General features: G+C 35.7%; 2 protein-coding genes across 4 annotated transcripts; one reads left to right on the top strand and one right to left on the bottom strand.

Annotated features, from left to right (window-relative positions):
* The first annotated feature begins 492 nt into the window (after positions 1 to 492).
* On the top strand, positions 493 to 9303 carry LOC107037692 (probable E3 ubiquitin-protein ligase makorin-1). Of its 3 annotated transcripts, none has more exons than XM_015256359.1 (5): positions 493 to 1217; positions 3146 to 3842; positions 5875 to 6197; positions 7298 to 7454; positions 8273 to 9303. In XM_015256359.1, exons 2-5 carry the CDS (start codon positions 3222 to 3224, stop codon positions 8402 to 8404), a joined length of 1233 nt encoding a protein of 410 aa, XP_015111845.1. In that variant the 5' UTR covers positions 493 to 1217; positions 3146 to 3221; the 3' UTR covers positions 8405 to 9303. The 3 variants fall into 3 exon arrangements, with proteins under 3 accessions (XP_015111845.1, XP_015111843.1, XP_015111844.1); XM_015256357.1 differs by having other exon boundaries at positions 493 to 1318; XM_015256358.2 differs by lacking the exon at positions 493 to 1217 and adding an exon at positions 1344 to 1494.
* LOC107037691 lies at positions 9278 to 16757 on the bottom strand. Its single transcript, XM_015256354.1, has 4 exons — positions 16461 to 16757; positions 16033 to 16331; positions 10653 to 12520; positions 9278 to 9429 (listed from the first exon to the last, which is right to left on the bottom strand). Exons 1-4 carry the CDS (start codon positions 16462 to 16464, stop codon positions 9354 to 9356), a joined length of 2247 nt encoding a protein of 748 aa, XP_015111840.1. The 5' UTR covers positions 16465 to 16757; the 3' UTR covers positions 9278 to 9353.
* Between the last annotated feature and the right edge of the window lie 61 nt (positions 16758 to 16818).

The following is a 16818-nucleotide window of genomic DNA, read 5'->3' as shown; positions in this document are numbered from 1 at the left end:
AAAAAATTGTTTGCATGTTGTTTAGAGCGAGTCCGAAGATGAAGGCGATAGCAATAATCGTTATTTTGATTTATTTGAAAATTACAAAAATTCTGTATTTTTTGAAAATCAGAATTCCCGGGATATCTTTGGATATCACGCTTCAAATGAATTCCAGTCATAGCTTAAAATGTTTGTTTTAATGCTATTAAGTCGACGTGAAGATTATTATGATGGCTATATTGGTTGATTTGATTTTAATGGTGATTGTTGAAAATTTCTAATTTTTCATGAATTTTCCTGAAAGTGAGCGTTCTGATGGTTTCTTCAAATGTGATGTTTCACAACAATAAAAAAAAAACCTCATTAACACGACTGTTCTCGCGATGAATCCCCAATAAGAAAAAAGCAAAATTGACTTTGAAAATTCCCAGTTCTCTTCATTTCAAAACAAAAACAGATTCCAGCTTTACCAACCGCCCCAACTAAAGCAGTAACAATTCTCATCGAGCGAAAGTTCCAATTTTTCCATTTCGATTACTTAATTTTCAGCGTAATGTGGAAAGCATCACAAGGTGATTCCACAGTCTCCACCTCAAGCCTCTCCCAGCATTAGAATCCCCAAGACTATCGACAAATTCAATCACGTGTTTTTAAAAAAAACTCCAGTCCATTCCCTTGTCCCCTCGCTTATAAATACCTCATCAGTTTGAGTTCTGTACGTGTACTTCGCTCATTGTGGCTCATTGCCCCTCATCATCCGCTCCCAATCACCTCTAAACAATCAACAGAACCCCGAGAATAAACGAACAATCATGATCAGAACTCCCAATAGTGCCTGACAGTGCCTAACGCCAATTGAAATTAGAGAATCCGTTAAAGCCAGTGCCAAATCAGATGTTTGGTTAGTTTTGAATATCGATACCAAGGCGACGTGAGCCACTGCAATGTTTCATCATTGATTTGATGAAAGGAAAATAGAAATAATTCATCATCCTCGTTACATTCGTGATAAAGCCTCGTGACGCTTCCCATCGCTCCCCTCAGCCATTCTCACTCCTCAAACCTCATCAAACTATTAAACAAACTCTAACAAAACAATGCATAGGTAGTTAGTCAATAAAAAACATTGCAGTAAACGTAGAAAAAAAATAACGAGTGTCAGAAGCTAGTGAATAAAGTGTTAAAACTGTAAACAAATAGACATGGAAGCTTAGTAGAAGTAAAAATTTGTGGTTGTGAGTATTTCAGTTTAGCAGAATTGTTTTACGTGTTCATAAGTGCGATACATGTGCAAGCAAATGGCCGACAACAACTGGACACGAAACATTGTGTGCCGGTGAGAAATATACACGATAATATAGTTTTCATGGGATTTATTAATCGTTGTCTCGATAATCGTCGAATTGACTGGGGAATATTTCATCGTATTTCACCAAAAATTCAGGGAATCGTGAGGATTTCATTTTCCAAGGATTCTTGAGGGGTCGTAATAGTCCAGTCTTCGTGCACAAGGTACCACTGGGACTTTAGGGGAATGAAATTCCGAGAATTACGTGTCCCCCACTTTACTTGCGCTCGGAGGGGAGAATATTTTGATTTGATATTCTTCGGACAAGACACTAGGCGATTTCCATTTTTCATGATCATTTGGGTGCGATTCCTGATGTGGAATACTAATGGTTGATAGAAGAAATATTGTTTCTTTTCGAAATAACAATTTTGAAACTCGGAATAAGTTAGTTTATTAATAGAGGCCTGTGAGGCAAAATTGAGACTTTCAATGGAACTTTGGTTTTCATAAAAATTTGGTTGAATTTTGTTTTGTTTTGTCTATTTATTCGTTCAATAAATGGACGTAAACACATGGTGCACATGTAAAAATGGATATTTTATCAAGTTTTATGACCAATGCGATTAATTTTTTTTAAGAACTGTTACGAGTGCCCATTCATTTTGAAATTCAATTGATGTGCAATTAGTTCTAGATCATACGTGCATATGAGGTATTCCATGTCAAATGAGTCGACGGCTGACCCTCATCCTCTTGGAAGTTGATCTCGATTTTTTCTACAATTGGGGAACTAGAAAAACTATCTCTCAATTTTTTCACATTTTTTCGACAGCCCATTTCGGAGATATGATTTTTTCTTTGTTTTTTTATTTTTATTCAATAACTCCAGTTCTATTTACCCGATTTTGATTTATGACACGTCAAAATTGTTGACTTTCTACCATCTATAAGAATATTTTGACTATTTTTTTTCAATCCCTAGGTACTCATAATACCGAATTTAAAGAAAAGTTGAAAAACTTGGATTTTCAAAATTATGCCTCGTTTTATTTTTCTCGTCTTTTCCAGTAATTATTGTAATCAAAAGAAATATTCTGAGCCGCCAAACAATTTGGGTTTTGTCCTACATCTATTTTATTTTCAAATTTTTCTTCCCGAAATTTCACGGATTTGGTTAAAACACCCCAAAATAGCGTTAATTGACTTTATAAACAGTATGAAGCGAATTTAAATGTACACTTATATGTTACATATTTTTTCGATACACAATCGAAGTCGTTTTGGGGTGTTTTGACCAAATTCGCGGAATTTCGAAAAGAAAAAATTCAAAATAAAATAGCTCCAGGACGATATCCAACCTGTATAACGGTTCCACATACTTATTTTGATGAGAAGAGTTACTGAAAAAAATATGGGAAAAATAAAGTGACATAATTCAGAAAATTCAAGTTTTTCAATTTTTTTTTAATTCAGTATTAATGAGCACCTCGGGATTGAAAAAAAATTACCCAAAATCTTATAGATGGTAGAAACTCGAAAATGTCAAGCTGTCATAAATTAAAATCTGCTGAATAGAACCAGAGTCATTGAAAAAAAACGAAAAAACAAAGAAAAAAATTGAGAGATGGTTTTTCCAGCCCCCGAATCGTAAAAAAATCGAGATCAAGGTTGAGGTTCAGCCGTCGACTCATTCGTCATGTAACCCTCGCACATTTCCAGTAATTTCCGCAATATCTCAACTCAATTCCCCTCAACTCTAGCCCCTTTGCCGAGTACCTTGTCCGGAGAATGCGAACCGAAAAACAGCAGCCATCATCAAAATAGAGATCAAAACAATAACAATATGTTTACATTATCCCTAATCCCTTTCAGTTACTACAAGAACGGCGCCTGCAGAGAGGAAGAGAATTGTCGTTATCGTCATGCTGATGGCAGTCGAGATTCGGACATGGAGGACAACGTCAGTATGTCAGAGACATCTTCAAAGGCATCAGGAAGTGTTCCCTGTCGTTTTTTCAAATGGGGCACTTGCAAATTTGGCAATCGATGTCGATTCAATCACGTGCAATCCAATCGTGACCAGAGGCCAGAGAGAGAAGTGAAGACAAACGATCAGACAATGGCAACTGCATCGTCATCGTCCCAAGGGTCTACCAGTAGCACCAGCAGCACGAGCAGCAGCTCGACGTCACGGGCTTGGAGGGAGAAGGAGGGAAGTCGTTCGAATAAGAGGAGAGGCGAAGAGATCGATGGAAAGGAGAGGAAGAATTGCAAGCCTGATGAGTGGGTCAATGCACCAGAGTTTGTACCTGCCACTGGGCTAGGGGACTCTGGGAAGGGCGAGGAGAGCGAGCCATCCACACGAAATCCACCAGCGTCGTATGCCAAAGCTGTCAGTAATACTGGGACGACGGAGAATCCTGCCTCGATGCCGTTGTGCCCCTATGCCGAGGCCAGTGGCGTCTGCAAGAGGCTTGATTGCCCGTATTTTCATGGAGATATCTGTGAACTTTGTGGCAGGGCTGCACTCCATCCGTTTAATAAAGAACTCAGCCAGAAACACACTAATGTGAGTATGAGAGTCTCAGAAATTCAACCGCTTGCTTAAGGATATCCAAGTACTTTGGCTATTCTTTCTCCACCGAAATGATTTTCTACTTTTGTAGTCAAATGTGAGAGCTTTCATTTGAGCCCCATTTGACCCCAAGTTTCCGGGCATTTCACAATGATTTTATTATTTAAACTTCGCAGGTCTGAATTTAAATCTCGATATTGAATCGTTAGATAAAATTTTTTTAATCTGAAATAAAATTAGAAATTGTACTTTTGGAGGAAGATTGGTGAAATAATATTAAAAATGTAATTCCGTGGGGACTATAGTGAGGAATCTATAGTGTGGTCTGTCCAATGATAAAATTCACTGGACTTGAAAATACATACGGGACCTGTCACAGCGTATGGATTATTAGACTCGGGACAGCGCGATATGAAACCACTCCACTCCATAATCTAAATCGTGTATCATGTGGATTTAAAAATGAACGACTGAATTACATGAATTTAAATTAATGTATTGAGATCCATACCTTTGAATTATTCCTGGTGACAATGGAGAGAGACCATTAACACCAATGGAAAACCAATGAGACTTTTTTGTGAACGAGAAAATTTTCTAAAAAAAAATTTATGTTTATTATTTTGCCTGGCCTTACTTGTTATCGGGATAATTGCAGAATTAATGATTGGGGTGTATCGTTGGAACTGGTCAGTAGGAGTGGACAAACGATGAATACCAACGACTTCCTGATTAATCAATGATTCAAACACTATTTAGTAACGAAAGAATAAATTTTAATTAGTTAAATGTTAATAATCAGGACATTCTTGCTGCGTTCAAATTCTAAATTATCAACTAATCAGTAATTTAGTTAGGAAGATTGACGATTATTTGGATAATCGAAAATCCCTTATAAGAAATTTAGTATTATTTACTTAACAAGAAATTTACAGGTGCATATTATTAAATATTTAATTCATCGTCAATTGGAAATTGACATTATCAATTATTTTACTATTATATTCTTTTAAGGCCCGGGTGTACTATCTTTCGAACGTTATCTCGATGTTTTTTTCATCTTTTGTCATCTGAAATTGTCAGTTGAGTCCTGCACCATGCAGAAGTGTTGGAAAATTATGAATGAATAATCAAAAAAAAGTAGAAGAAATTCTTAATTTTTTCAAAGAGCATTTTCAATTTATATTCAGAATAAGTTGATTAACAAGAAATTGAAAAATGTATCTGATTTACGGTGACAAATGGCGGCCTGTCACCCAATATCATGCAGGGGGAAGACTGATTTCGTAAATCTGTTCCCACACTGCACAGAGACATTTATTACGGAAAAGGCTCTTTGAAAAAAGTTGTAATATTTTGGAGAATTTTTTAATCACACTCTTATCACATAAAAATGGCAGATGACTACATACGACTGTTTTGAAAATTGAGATACCTAGCTGTCACTTCCTATGAGGAGTTAGTGTTTTGTTATCCACCATGGAAAATGACAGCTAATAGATAATTTACCACAGCGAATCAGATATTTGTAATTTCCACTTTTTTCAACTCATTCTGAATCTCAATTAAAAACGCTCTTTGAAAAAGTTCAGAATTTTCTCTATTTTTTTAATCATTCTATCATAATTTTTGGGAATTTCTACATTATGTACCACTCAATTGACAATTTTGGATTACGAAAGATAAAAAAATCCAGATAACATTCGAAAGATAGTACACCTGGGCCTTAATATTGCAGAATCGTAAGATTGATGGCCATCCCTGGAAAAATTTTTTTTACAATTTTCTGTTGAAATCGCTTTGTGCCAAACTGATCCAATATTCAGCAAAATGTAAAAACATGAATTTTCATGTTCTATTACCCCTTGGAAAATGGATATGATCTAACCGCTGAATGCAAATAGAAGGCTTTTGTGTAATTCAGATCCTTCGAGATATCGATCAGAATTGACCGAGAGATCCCCCACTTATTCACCTGAAACATTGGAATAATCAAATGCACTGTATTCTATACATTCCATTCCAGGCTTGCATAAAACAACACGAAGCAGATATGGAACTGTCATTTGCCATTCAGCGCAGTCGAGATAAAGCGTGCGGTGTGTGTTTCGAGATTGTCATGGAAAAATCCTCACGAGAGCAGCGATTCGGTATACTCCCCAACTGCAATCACTGCTTTTGTCTCAGCTGTATACGTAAATGGAGACAGGCAAAGCAGTTTGATAATAAAATTATACGCTCATGTCCAGAGTGTCGTGTTGCCTCTGATTTCGTTTGTCCCAGCACTTACTGGGTCGATACTAAAGAGGAGAAGGAGAAACTCATTGTAGAGTACAAAAGTGCTCTTAGGTATTTACTTTTGCGCTTTTTTTCATTTATCAGATCATTTCTGTAGTGAAGTGGTAAAACGACGTAAGTTAACTAACTCTTCGGTGGGTTTTTCGTAAATATCTCCGAAACTAAGGGAGATAGCATAATTTTTGTGATGACCTTTTTCGTAGCTCTTAATTAGTTCTACAAAAAAGATTTTGACAAAAACGTCGCTATCTCCCTTAATTGCAGAGATATTTCCGAAAAACTCCACGAAAAGGTAAGTTAACTTAGCTCGTTTTACCACTTCACTACAGATTTCTTCAGCTGTAACTGGGAAGGAATTTTTAATTATCTGAATGATGGATCAGAGCAGGGATAGCCATACCCCTAAATCATAATTGCCGTTGACTTTTGAAGCTGTCATTTAGTTAACATCACTCTTAATTTTTTAATGATTTTAGTAGTCATCAATTTAAATGTTCAAATTCCGAACTATTTTATTAACCAATAATTTAGGTAGGAAGATCGCCGATTATTTGGTTTGTTTAATCGGTAATCCCTTTCGAGAAATTAGAATTATTTACTTAATGAAAAATTCACAGTCCCATATTATTAAATATTTAATTCAGTAGTGAAGAGGTAAACCGGTATAAGTCGATTTTACTATTGCCCAGTTTTCAATGAATATCTCAAAATCTAAGGGAAATAGGAAAATTTTTGTCATAAACTTTTTTGTAGAGCAAATTGAGAGCTACAAAAAAGGTAATTACAACAATTGCGATATTTCCCTTAGATTCCGAGATATTTATGGAAAACTGGCCAATAGTCAAAATCGACTTATACCGGTTTACCACTTCGCTACTGAATTCATTGTCAATCGCAAATCAAAATTATTAATATCATACTATTTTTATATTTTGGTGGAAATATTTAAACCTTTATCAAAGTAAGTCGCAAATTCCCTTAATATTGATGAAATTTGATATTGATGGCCATTTGGAGTGCAATAAAAGCACTCGTAAATGACAATTTGAAAAAATTGCTCTCATCCATCATTAAGATAATTAACTGATTATGGAGTTAGATATTATTAAGGAATATTTTAATAGTTACGTGAAATTGATTTCTCCTTCTAGCCAAAAGGATTGCAAGTACTTCAATAAGGGCCAGGGGAAGTGTCCATTTGGGAATAAATGTTTTTACATGCATGCTTTACCCGATGGGACCAAGACCGACGTAGGACCACCAGCTCGTCAAGCTTCGAATGGTGAAGTTGATCTTGATTTCTTGCAGGTAACAATTTTTACCATCATTATAATAATTTAGTAATTAAAAATTTAGATTTTACATTAGATAGTTTAGTTTTGGGGAAAGGCTGTATCCATAAATTATAATTACCGTTAAATTATTAAGTAATCATTAATATCACTCAACTTTTAATTATTAGGCAATAAATAATTATTCATTAATTAATTAATAATTTAGTTAGGAAGATTGACGATTATTTTGATAATCGAAAATCCCTTCTATGAAATTTAGTGTTATTTACTTAATAGAAAGTTTACAGTTCTATATTATTAAATATTTAATTTATCATCAGCTGGAAATTAGGATTACCAATTATTTTACTATTTTTCAATTTAGTTATTTCGTTAATATCACTCTTAAGTTTTAATTACTGAAGTAATCATCAATTTAAATATTCAAATTCCGGATTATTTATTAATCAGTAATTTAGTTAGGAAGATTGACGATTATTTTGATAATCGGAAATCCCTTATAAGAAATTTAGTGTTATTTACTTAATAGAAAATTTACAGTTCCATATTATTAAATATTTAATTCATCATCAGTTGAAAATTTAGATTACCAATCATTTTTCTATTTTTAAATTTCGATTATATTTAAACCTTAAGCAATGTAAGTCGGAAATTCTTTCAATTTTTCAATATCCTTGTTTTTATCCCAACAAGACTTGTTTGGAAACGTATATTTTTTTAAATGTCAAAAGTCTTATTTTTACTCACCTGTTTTGCAAAACGATTATTCATGAAAATTCACCAAGTTTTAATTATTGGTGAATTAATTAATTTGCTCGTTTGTTGTTTCAGCAACTCCTCTTGTGGAATTTTCTGGAGGAGAGGGAGAACGGCTGGATCTACGTGGACGATCACGACGAAGTGGTCGTACTCTTCTCAGACTCAGAAGATTCTGATTGGTCACGACTGGGTCCCTATGACTAACTAACTCAATTGTTAACCACATTTATTACAATTTTTTTTTGTTTATCATTGTGCCTATTTCGTATTGCCTCGAGGAACGTAAAGACACCATTATCAGCATTGGCTATTTTGATGCATATCTCATGAAGAAAAGGAAAAAGAAATGATACTCATTACGTCCGCTCTGTACATTCAAACACACGAATAACTTTTTCATTTTTTTGTCAGAAATATGAGATCACGAGATAACTAATAATCTGTGATACAATATAATTCAAGAGTGTGGTTGCACCGTATGTTTCTCGTAATTAAAAAATATATAAAAAATAGCAGATTCTGCCCTCTCCAGTTCGATCGAAGATTCAATTACAAGATGCATATTTAGTTGAAAAGCCAATTCTCGTTTTCTCTGCTCATAAAGACTCAAAATAATGAAGAAAAAAATGAATAAAAATAAATAAAAAAATGAATAAAATAGAAAAAATACAAAAATAAATAACGCTGATAAGGGACTATAATCGTAGGCACGCTAAAAAGTCTCGTCCATAATTTTGTTTTAGAATATATTTTGTTATAAAAGAAAAAAAAATACATGTGTATGAAATAATTAAAAAAATAATCATAATTATTGGAAGTTCGAAGAAAAAATTGTGATCAGGAAATTAATCGTACGACGGAGAATTATTACATCCCCAAACAATTAGTGATTAATCGCTATAGGCTACATTGTTATTCAACGTATTCTCTGCACAGCAAGGTAAATTTCCTGTTATTTGAGGATAAAGAAGAGACAAGGGAGAAGAGAAGAAAATAAAGCTTTAGATCTACCCGATGATGAATATCAATCAATAAATAATTAAAGTCAACTTACAAAATGTGAAAATACTTGATATCTGAAAAATATATCGTGTATGCCTTAACTAATGTGTCATATTTACAATTGTATTTTTTTAAGGCCACAAGTTTAGACTTAGACAACAGTTGAGTCTTTTGAAGGTACTCTGCAGTCTTCTGCGTTGGTCCATTCACGATTTCCTTCGTTTTTCCTGGAAGGAAATTTCGAAATCAGATGTGTTTTATATTTTCAAATTATTTCCGTAGAGTTAAATGAGTAGCAAGAGGATTGCATTTATCAGTTATGGCGGTTCATCAAGCATTCAAAATTAATAATCCTTTGTCATAATGTTCTTATTTAAAAAACTAGAGGGCTACGCCCCTGACCCTCACGATCCTTATTCTGACCGTTGTGACCCGTATTTTGACCCTTAATTTTGGAGTCTTCATTTCGAGTACCAAATGTTCATTCGCAGAAATCGATTTAGATTTTTATAGTATAGAGAGATAGAGACCCTTATTTCAACCCTTGTGACCTTTAGTTTCTGAACCCCGTGATTATTATTTGGACCCTTAATCTGATCCTTGTGACAGTTGTGACCCTTATGCTGACCTTCACGACCCTTATTCTGACCTTTGTGACCCTTAATCTGACCCATATGACTGTCGTGACCCTTAGTCTGATCCAAATGACCGTTGTGACCCTTATTCTGACCTTTGTGACCCTTAATCAAACCCATATGACCGTTGTGGCCCTTATTCTGATCTTCCTGACCGTTATTCTGACCTTTATAACCCTTTATCTGACCCTCTGAGCCTCATTTGAACCCTCGTAATCCTTATTCTGACCCTTATGACCAATATTTTGAACACAAGTTCATTTTTTGAAATTCGACTCCACACCTAATTGTGTTTTTTTTATTAAAAAAATTGCACCATTCATGTAAAATAGCCAGAAAAATGATCCCCAAAATATTTAAAACATATTCTCGATCCTTTCAGAAATATTTCCTGACTATTTTACATGAATGGTACAATTTTTTATATTTAAAAAAAACGAAATTGGCTACGTAGGAGCCGAATAAAAAAAAAATTAGCTCGTAATTATTTTATTTTATTTATTCATCTCTTTGGTGTTACAAATGTTATTCTTTGTTTTACACCCATGTAGTCCTCCTCCTCTCCTTAATAATTTGTTAACATCAGTTATATAAAATTTAGCTCGTAATTATTATTGTGCACATTTTTTCAAAAATTTTGGAATTAAAACCTGTAGCTCAAAAATTGGAGGCCCTGGACTATTTAAAACATTTAAGCGTCTACGCTGCAAACGAGCAACAACCAATTAATTCTGTTCACTAATTATTCGATTTTAGACACATAATTTATAAATTATAAATATTATAAAAACTCATAGTAGTCTCTTTAAATTTACCTTGCCATTATGCGTGCAATCATATGCGTGTCAACCCTCCGCCTCGTGACGTTCAGCCCATAAGACCCCGAGGGTGCACTCTGAAGATGCTCCTCCGCATTAATATTATTATTAGCAAAGCTCGCATTGTTATTATTAACAATTGTATTCCCATTACTAGTCCCCTTTCCCTCCAGCCTCTGGTTAACTTCATTCTTCTTCCGGAATTTCGTCGAGTACTTGTAGAAGTCACTCATCTCAAACGGTTTCGTCACCTCTCGATACGGCTGATACTTGATCGCATGGTTCGCCGTTTCGGCCGGTATTTCCAGGTCCTTCTCAGTGCTCTGCGATATCTTCCCAGGAATGTCATTGAAAGAGGGCGAGGAAGGGGGCAGAGGCGACGTGGGGGGCAGCAATTTTGGAGACGACGAGACAGAAGACGGAGAAGGAGATGCTGGAAAATGTCGTTGAACAGGTGGCACCTGCTGGTACCCAAGGTCCATCGACGTCTCGTACCACTCCTTCTCCTTCTCCTGGTGCCTCTCCATCTGATGCCTCTCCCCCTCCCCAGGACCCCTTCCCGCAGTCCCTGGTAATGCAGAAGCCCCAGACTGCCAGGTCTCCACACTCCCCAGTGACTGAGTCCTCAGCAACATCCTGGCATGCGGCGGTGGAGGAAGAGGTGGGGGTGGAGGAGGCGCAAGATGCTCCAGACGATGCTGACTGCTGAGATGATGCTCCCTCGTGATCCCTGGCTCCCGCATCATCGTCGTGTGTTTCCTGCGGTCTAAACTACCGAAATTATCCTTGTGCTGGTAGTTATCGACTGGTGGGGAGTACCAGACGCCCTCTTCCACACACCAAGTGGAGCTCTCGCTCGATTTTCTCCCCCTGTTTTTACGTCCCATCGTCTCAGAGGCGTTCCTCCGGGGCTGAATGAACTCGTGCTCCTGGTGTCTTTGGTTCTCCATGAGGGGGTGGGGGAGGACGTTGTGGTTGGGACGGGGTGGGCAGTGAAACTGAGCCAGGCTCTTCATGCTTGCAACGTCGGGGGAGGTTTTCTCTCTCGATGACACTTGCTCGTGGTAGAAACTCTGCTGGGATTTACTCTTGAATTGCTGGTGCTGGTGCTGTTTGTACTGCAGAGAGTCGATGTGGTGTCGTTGATTGGGGCTGTACACGGATGGGTAGTAGTTGTGCTCAATTAATTTCTTCTGCTTGAAGTGGTCCTTCAGGCGGGTCTCAGCGTCCAGCGCGTACATGTCTGCAATTTTTCGGTAGTAACGCTCGTCAATCTGGTTGGGCTTGAAGTTACGGAGTGGAGGGGCCGATGATTCCTCCCATTTTCCGTGGGAGTACGTTCGAATCCGGTGCTGATCGTTGTACGAGTAGAGGTCGAGGTTTTCGTTCTGGTCGACTGTGTTGAGGGCTGGGAGAGTCCCCGAGTACCAATCGGGCTTGATGTAGCGCGATCTGGTGCGGTGCCAGTCGTTCAGCTGGGTGGCAGCTGGCATCGTCGTTATTTCAGTCTCTTGCCATTTTTTGTCGGTCAATTTTGGATCCTCTCGGTCGGTGGCCTCCAGGGGCGGCCGGGGTTTCTTCGTCTTGTGGTGTTTCGTTGGGCCTTCTTGGTCAGCCTCGTCGTCGCCTGGAGACAGGGGCCAGGTGTCCGGGACTGGGGCACTTGAGCGCGATAATTGACCGTAGCCTTGGCGGAGAAATGTCAGTCGAGCCTCCAGGTCTTTCAGCCTCTTCTGACTTTGTTGGTAGATCAGACGGTGCTTGCGGCGCACTGCTTTGCTCTCGGAGAGATCGTTCACGATTGCGTACGCCGCTGTTGCAATGCCTGCTTGCACTTGGCGTTCGAGCTCCAGGGCAGATTCCTCCTGAAAGATTGGGGTGATTGTACAGGGACGGAAAAAATAACGAGTTCTCGAGTCTTGTTTGGGGCAACAAAGTTGGGAGTTGAGAATTACTAGAAGAATAATTGTTTGGTTCGAATTTCAAAGGTCAAACATGAGTTTGAGATAGTAGAATCCCCACAGAAAACTAGCGAATTCTATTAAAATTCATTAAACTTTAGCGAATAGAAAACTTTAACGCTTTTTCGCTAAATTATAGCGAATTCTATTAAAATTCGCTGAAGTTTAGCGAATTCTGTTAAAATTCGCTAAAGTTTAAAAAACCAATAGAAAACTTTAGCAAATTCTATTAACATTCGATAAATTTTAGTGAATAGAAAACTTTAACGCTTTTTTTTACTAAACTTTAACAAATTTTAGTATAATTATTTAAAGTTTTCTTTGGAATTTTTTCATACGTGTGTTCCCCAAATCTATCACTGTTAACACGAATCTACAACAATCGCTTTGATCATTCTCAACACTTGATTGGTCTTCAATTTATTGATAAGATTCTGGGAGATGTGTATAAGAGACGGTTTTAATAGAATTCGCTAAAATTTAGCGAAAAAGCGTTAAAGTTTTCTATTCGCTAAAGTTTAACGAATTTTAATAGAATTCGCTAAAATTTAGCGAAAAAGCGTTAAAGTTTTCTATTCGCTAAAGTTTAACGAATTTTAATAGAATTCGCTAAAATTTAGCGAAAAAGCGTTAAAGTTTTCTATTCGCTAAAGTTTAACGAATTTTAATAGAATTCGCTAAAATTTAGCGAAAAAGCGTTAAAGTTTTCTATTCGCTAAAGTTTAACGAATTTTAATAGAATTCGCTAAAATTTAGCGAAAAAGCGTTAAAGTTTTCTATTCGCTAAAGTTTAACGAATTTTAATAGAATTCGCTAAAATTTAGCGAAAAAGCGTTAAAGTTTTCTATTCGCTAAAGTTTAACGAATTTTAATAGAATTCGCTAAAATTTAGCGAAAAAGCGTTAAAGTTTTCTATTCGCTAAAGTTTAACGAATTTTAATAGAATTCGCTAAAATTTAGCGAAAAAGCGTTAAAGTTTTCTATTCGCTAAAGTTTAACGAATTTTAATAGAATTCGCTAAAATTTAGCGAAAAAGCGTTAAAGTTTTCTATTCGCTAAAGTTTAACGAATTTTAATAGAATTCGCTAAAATTTAGCGAAAAAGCGTTAAAGTTTTCTATTCGCTAAAGTTTAACGAATTTTAATAGAATTCGCTAAAATTTAGCGAAAAAGCGTTAAAGTTTTCTATTCGCTAAAGTTTAACGAATTTTAATAGAATTCGCTAAAATTTAGCGAAAAAGCGTTAAAGTTTTCTATTCGCTAAAGTTTAACGAATTTTAATAGAATTCGCTAAAATTTAGCGAAAAAGCGTTAAAGTTTTCTATTCGCTAAAGTTTAACGAATTTTAATAGAATTCGCTAAAATTTAGCGAAAAAGCGTTAAAGTTTTCTATTCGCTAAAGTTTAACGAATTTTAATAGAATTCGCTAAAATTTAGCGAAAAAGCGTTAAAGTTTTCTATTCGCTAAAGTTTAACGAATTTTAATAGAATTCGCTAAAATTTAGCGAAAAAGCGTTAAAGTTTTCTATTCGCTAAAGTTTAACGAATTTTAATAGAATTCGCTAAAATTTAGCGAAAAAGCGTTAAAGTTTTCTATTCGCTAAAGTTTAACGAATTTTAATAGAATTCGCTAAAATTTAGCGAAAAAGCGTTAAAGTTTTCTATTCGCTAAAGTTTAACGAATTTTAATAGAATTCGCTAAAATTTAGCGAAAAAGCGTTAAAGTTTTCTATTCGCTAAAGTTTAACGAATTTTAATAGAATTCGCTAAAATTTAGCGAAAAAGCGTTAAAGTTTTCTATTCGCTAAAGTTTAACGAATTTTAATAGAATTCGCTAAAATTTAGCGAAAAAGCGTTAAAGTTTTCTATTCGCTAAAGTTTAACGAATTTTAATAGAATTCGCTAAACTTTAGCGAATTTTAATATAATTAGCTAAAGTTCCCCAAATCTATCACTTTCAACACAAATCTACAACAATCGCTTTGATCATTCTCACTTGTTTCGTCTTCAATTTATTGATAAGATTCTGGGAATGCGTGAAGGATGTTGAAAATTACTAAAAGAATAATTGTTTGGTTCGAATTTCAAAGGCTCAAGCATGAGTTTGAGACAATAGAATCCCTCCTATAGAAAACTAGCGAATTCTAATAAAATTCGCTAAAGTTTAGAAAACTAATAGAAAACTTTAGCAAATTCTATTAAAATTCGATAAACTTTAGTGAATAGAAAACTTTAACGCTTTTTTTTTACTAAACTTTAGCGAATTTTAATAGAATTCGCTAAACTTTAGCGAATTTTAGTATAATTAGCTAAATTTTTCTATTGAGTTTTTTCATACGTGTGTTCCCCAAATCTATCACTGTCAACACGAATCTACAACTATCGCTTTGATCATTCTCAACACTTGATTGGTCTTCAGCTTATCGATAAGATTCTGGGAATAAGTGAAGAATGTTGAAAATTACTAAAAGAATAATTGTTTGGTTCGAATTTCAAAGGCTCAAGCATGAGTTTGAGACAATAGAATCCCTCCTATAGAAAACTAGCGAATTCTAATAAAATTCGCTAAAGTTTAGAAAACTAATAGAAAACTTTAGCAAATTCTATTAAAATTCGATAAACTTTAGTGAATAGAAAACTTAAAAGCTTTTTTTTTACTAAACTTTAGCGAATTTTAATAGAATTCGCTAAACTTTAGCGAATTTTAGTATAATTAGCTAAATTTTTCTATTGAATTTTTTCATACGTGTGTTCCCCAAATCTATCGCTGTCAACACGAATCTACAACTACAATCTACAATCTACAAATCGCTTTGATCATTCTCACCACTTGATTGGTCTTCAATTTATTGATAAGATTCTGGGGATAAGTGAAGGATGTTGAAAATTATTAAAAGAATAATTGTTTGGTTCGAATTTCAAAGGCTCAAGCATGAGTTTGAGACAATAGAATCCCTCCTATAGAAAACTAGCGAATTCTAATAAAATTCGCTAAAGTTTAGAAAACTAATAGAAAACTTTAGCAAATTCTATTAAAATTCGATAAACTTTAGTGAATAGAAAACTTTAACGCTTTTTTTTTACTAAACTTTAGCGAATTTTAATAGAATTCGCTAAACTTTAGCGAATTTTAGTATAATTAGCTAAATTTTTCTATTGAATTTTTTCATACGTGTGTTCCCCAAATCTATCGCTGTCAACACGAATCTACAACTACAATCTACAATCTACAAATCGCTTTGATCATTCTCACCACTTGATTGGTCTTCAATTTATTGATAAGATTCTGGGGATAAGTGAAGGATGTTGAAAATTATTAAAAGAATAATTGTTTGGTTCGAANTTTTTTCATACGTGTGTTCCCCAAACCTATCACTGTCAACACGAATCTACAACAATCGCTTTGATCATTCTCACCACTTGATTGGTCTTCAATTTATTGATAAGATTCTGGGGATAAGTGAAGGATGTTCCCACACGTTTCCTAAAGATCGGAGGGCTCTCGCCAGGGTCCAACGGTATCTCAGGAGGCAAAACTCCCGTCAGCTCTGCCTCACTGATGCACAATTTCTTGAGTTCGCTATTTTTACGTGCAAGTTTCTCCTGGAGAGCTTCACGCCGCTGCTTGAGCCATTGGAGTCTCGATGCTGGTGAAGTGGTTGGATCGAGTCCAGAAGTGGCCAGAGGCCCTGAAGCTCGTTCACTTTCCGCCATCACTACCCACGATAACATTCATTTTATTGTCTCCCACTTTGTTGATATTCATAAATTACCAATTTAGGATTTTATCTGAATACTTACGTTGATTTGTGACACCAGTGTATGTCATGATAACGAGTACTTACCCATATTAACGCAGGTTTTACTCCGTTTATCTTCTGTGATGCACAATCAGATCCACGAAACTGCATCTCCGTGACGAATCAACGATTGTTGATGTGTACAACCATTATTTCCGTGAAATTCACGGGAGAAAATTAATTGAAGGCATACACACACTAAATTAAAAGGGGGGATTGAAATAAGAAGTTGATCAGACCATCGAACTCATCGAAATGATAAGACTAATGATAAAAAGACAAAAAAAAGATAATCAACAACAACTCCCATCGACTCTCATACCGTATTACTCACACCCTCACAGGTAGAGTCGCCCCAGCGAATGTGTTTCCTTCGGGAATCGGTTCCGCATGCCCGAGCTCG

Source organism: Diachasma alloeum, unplaced genomic scaffold (genome assembly GCF_001412515.2).
Source record: "Diachasma alloeum isolate Michigan unplaced genomic scaffold, Dall2.0 Dall_scaffold_00269, whole genome shotgun sequence".
Classification (NCBI taxonomy): Eukaryota; Metazoa; Arthropoda; class Insecta; order Hymenoptera; family Braconidae; genus Diachasma; species Diachasma alloeum.
The sequence above is the reverse complement of the archived record's forward strand: the minus strand, read 5'-3'. Positions and strand labels throughout refer to the sequence as shown.

Bases quoted from the DNA above. Each gene is read 5' to 3' on its own strand.
- LOC107037692 (XM_015256357.1), top strand. From the start codon at position 1,269: ATGTGCAAGCAAATGGCCGACAACAACTGGACACGAAACATTGTGTGC. The intron at 1,319-3,145 runs GTGAGAAATATA...AATCCCTTTCAG, and splicing joins ACACGAAACATTGTGTGCCG to TTACTACAAGAACGGCGCCT. The intron at 6,198-7,297 runs GTATTTACTTTT...TTCTCCTTCTAG, and splicing joins GAGTACAAAAGTGCTCTTAG to CCAAAAGGATTGCAAGTACT.
- LOC107037691 (XM_015256354.1), bottom strand. The intron at 12,521-16,032 runs GTGAGAATGATC...CCAATCTTTCAG, and splicing joins AATTGAAGACCAATCAAGTG to GAGGAATCTGCCCTGGAGCT. The intron at 9,430-10,652 runs GTAAATTTAAAG...ATTTCCTTCCAG, and splicing joins ATTGCACGCATAATGGCAAG to GAAAAACGAAGGAAATCGTG.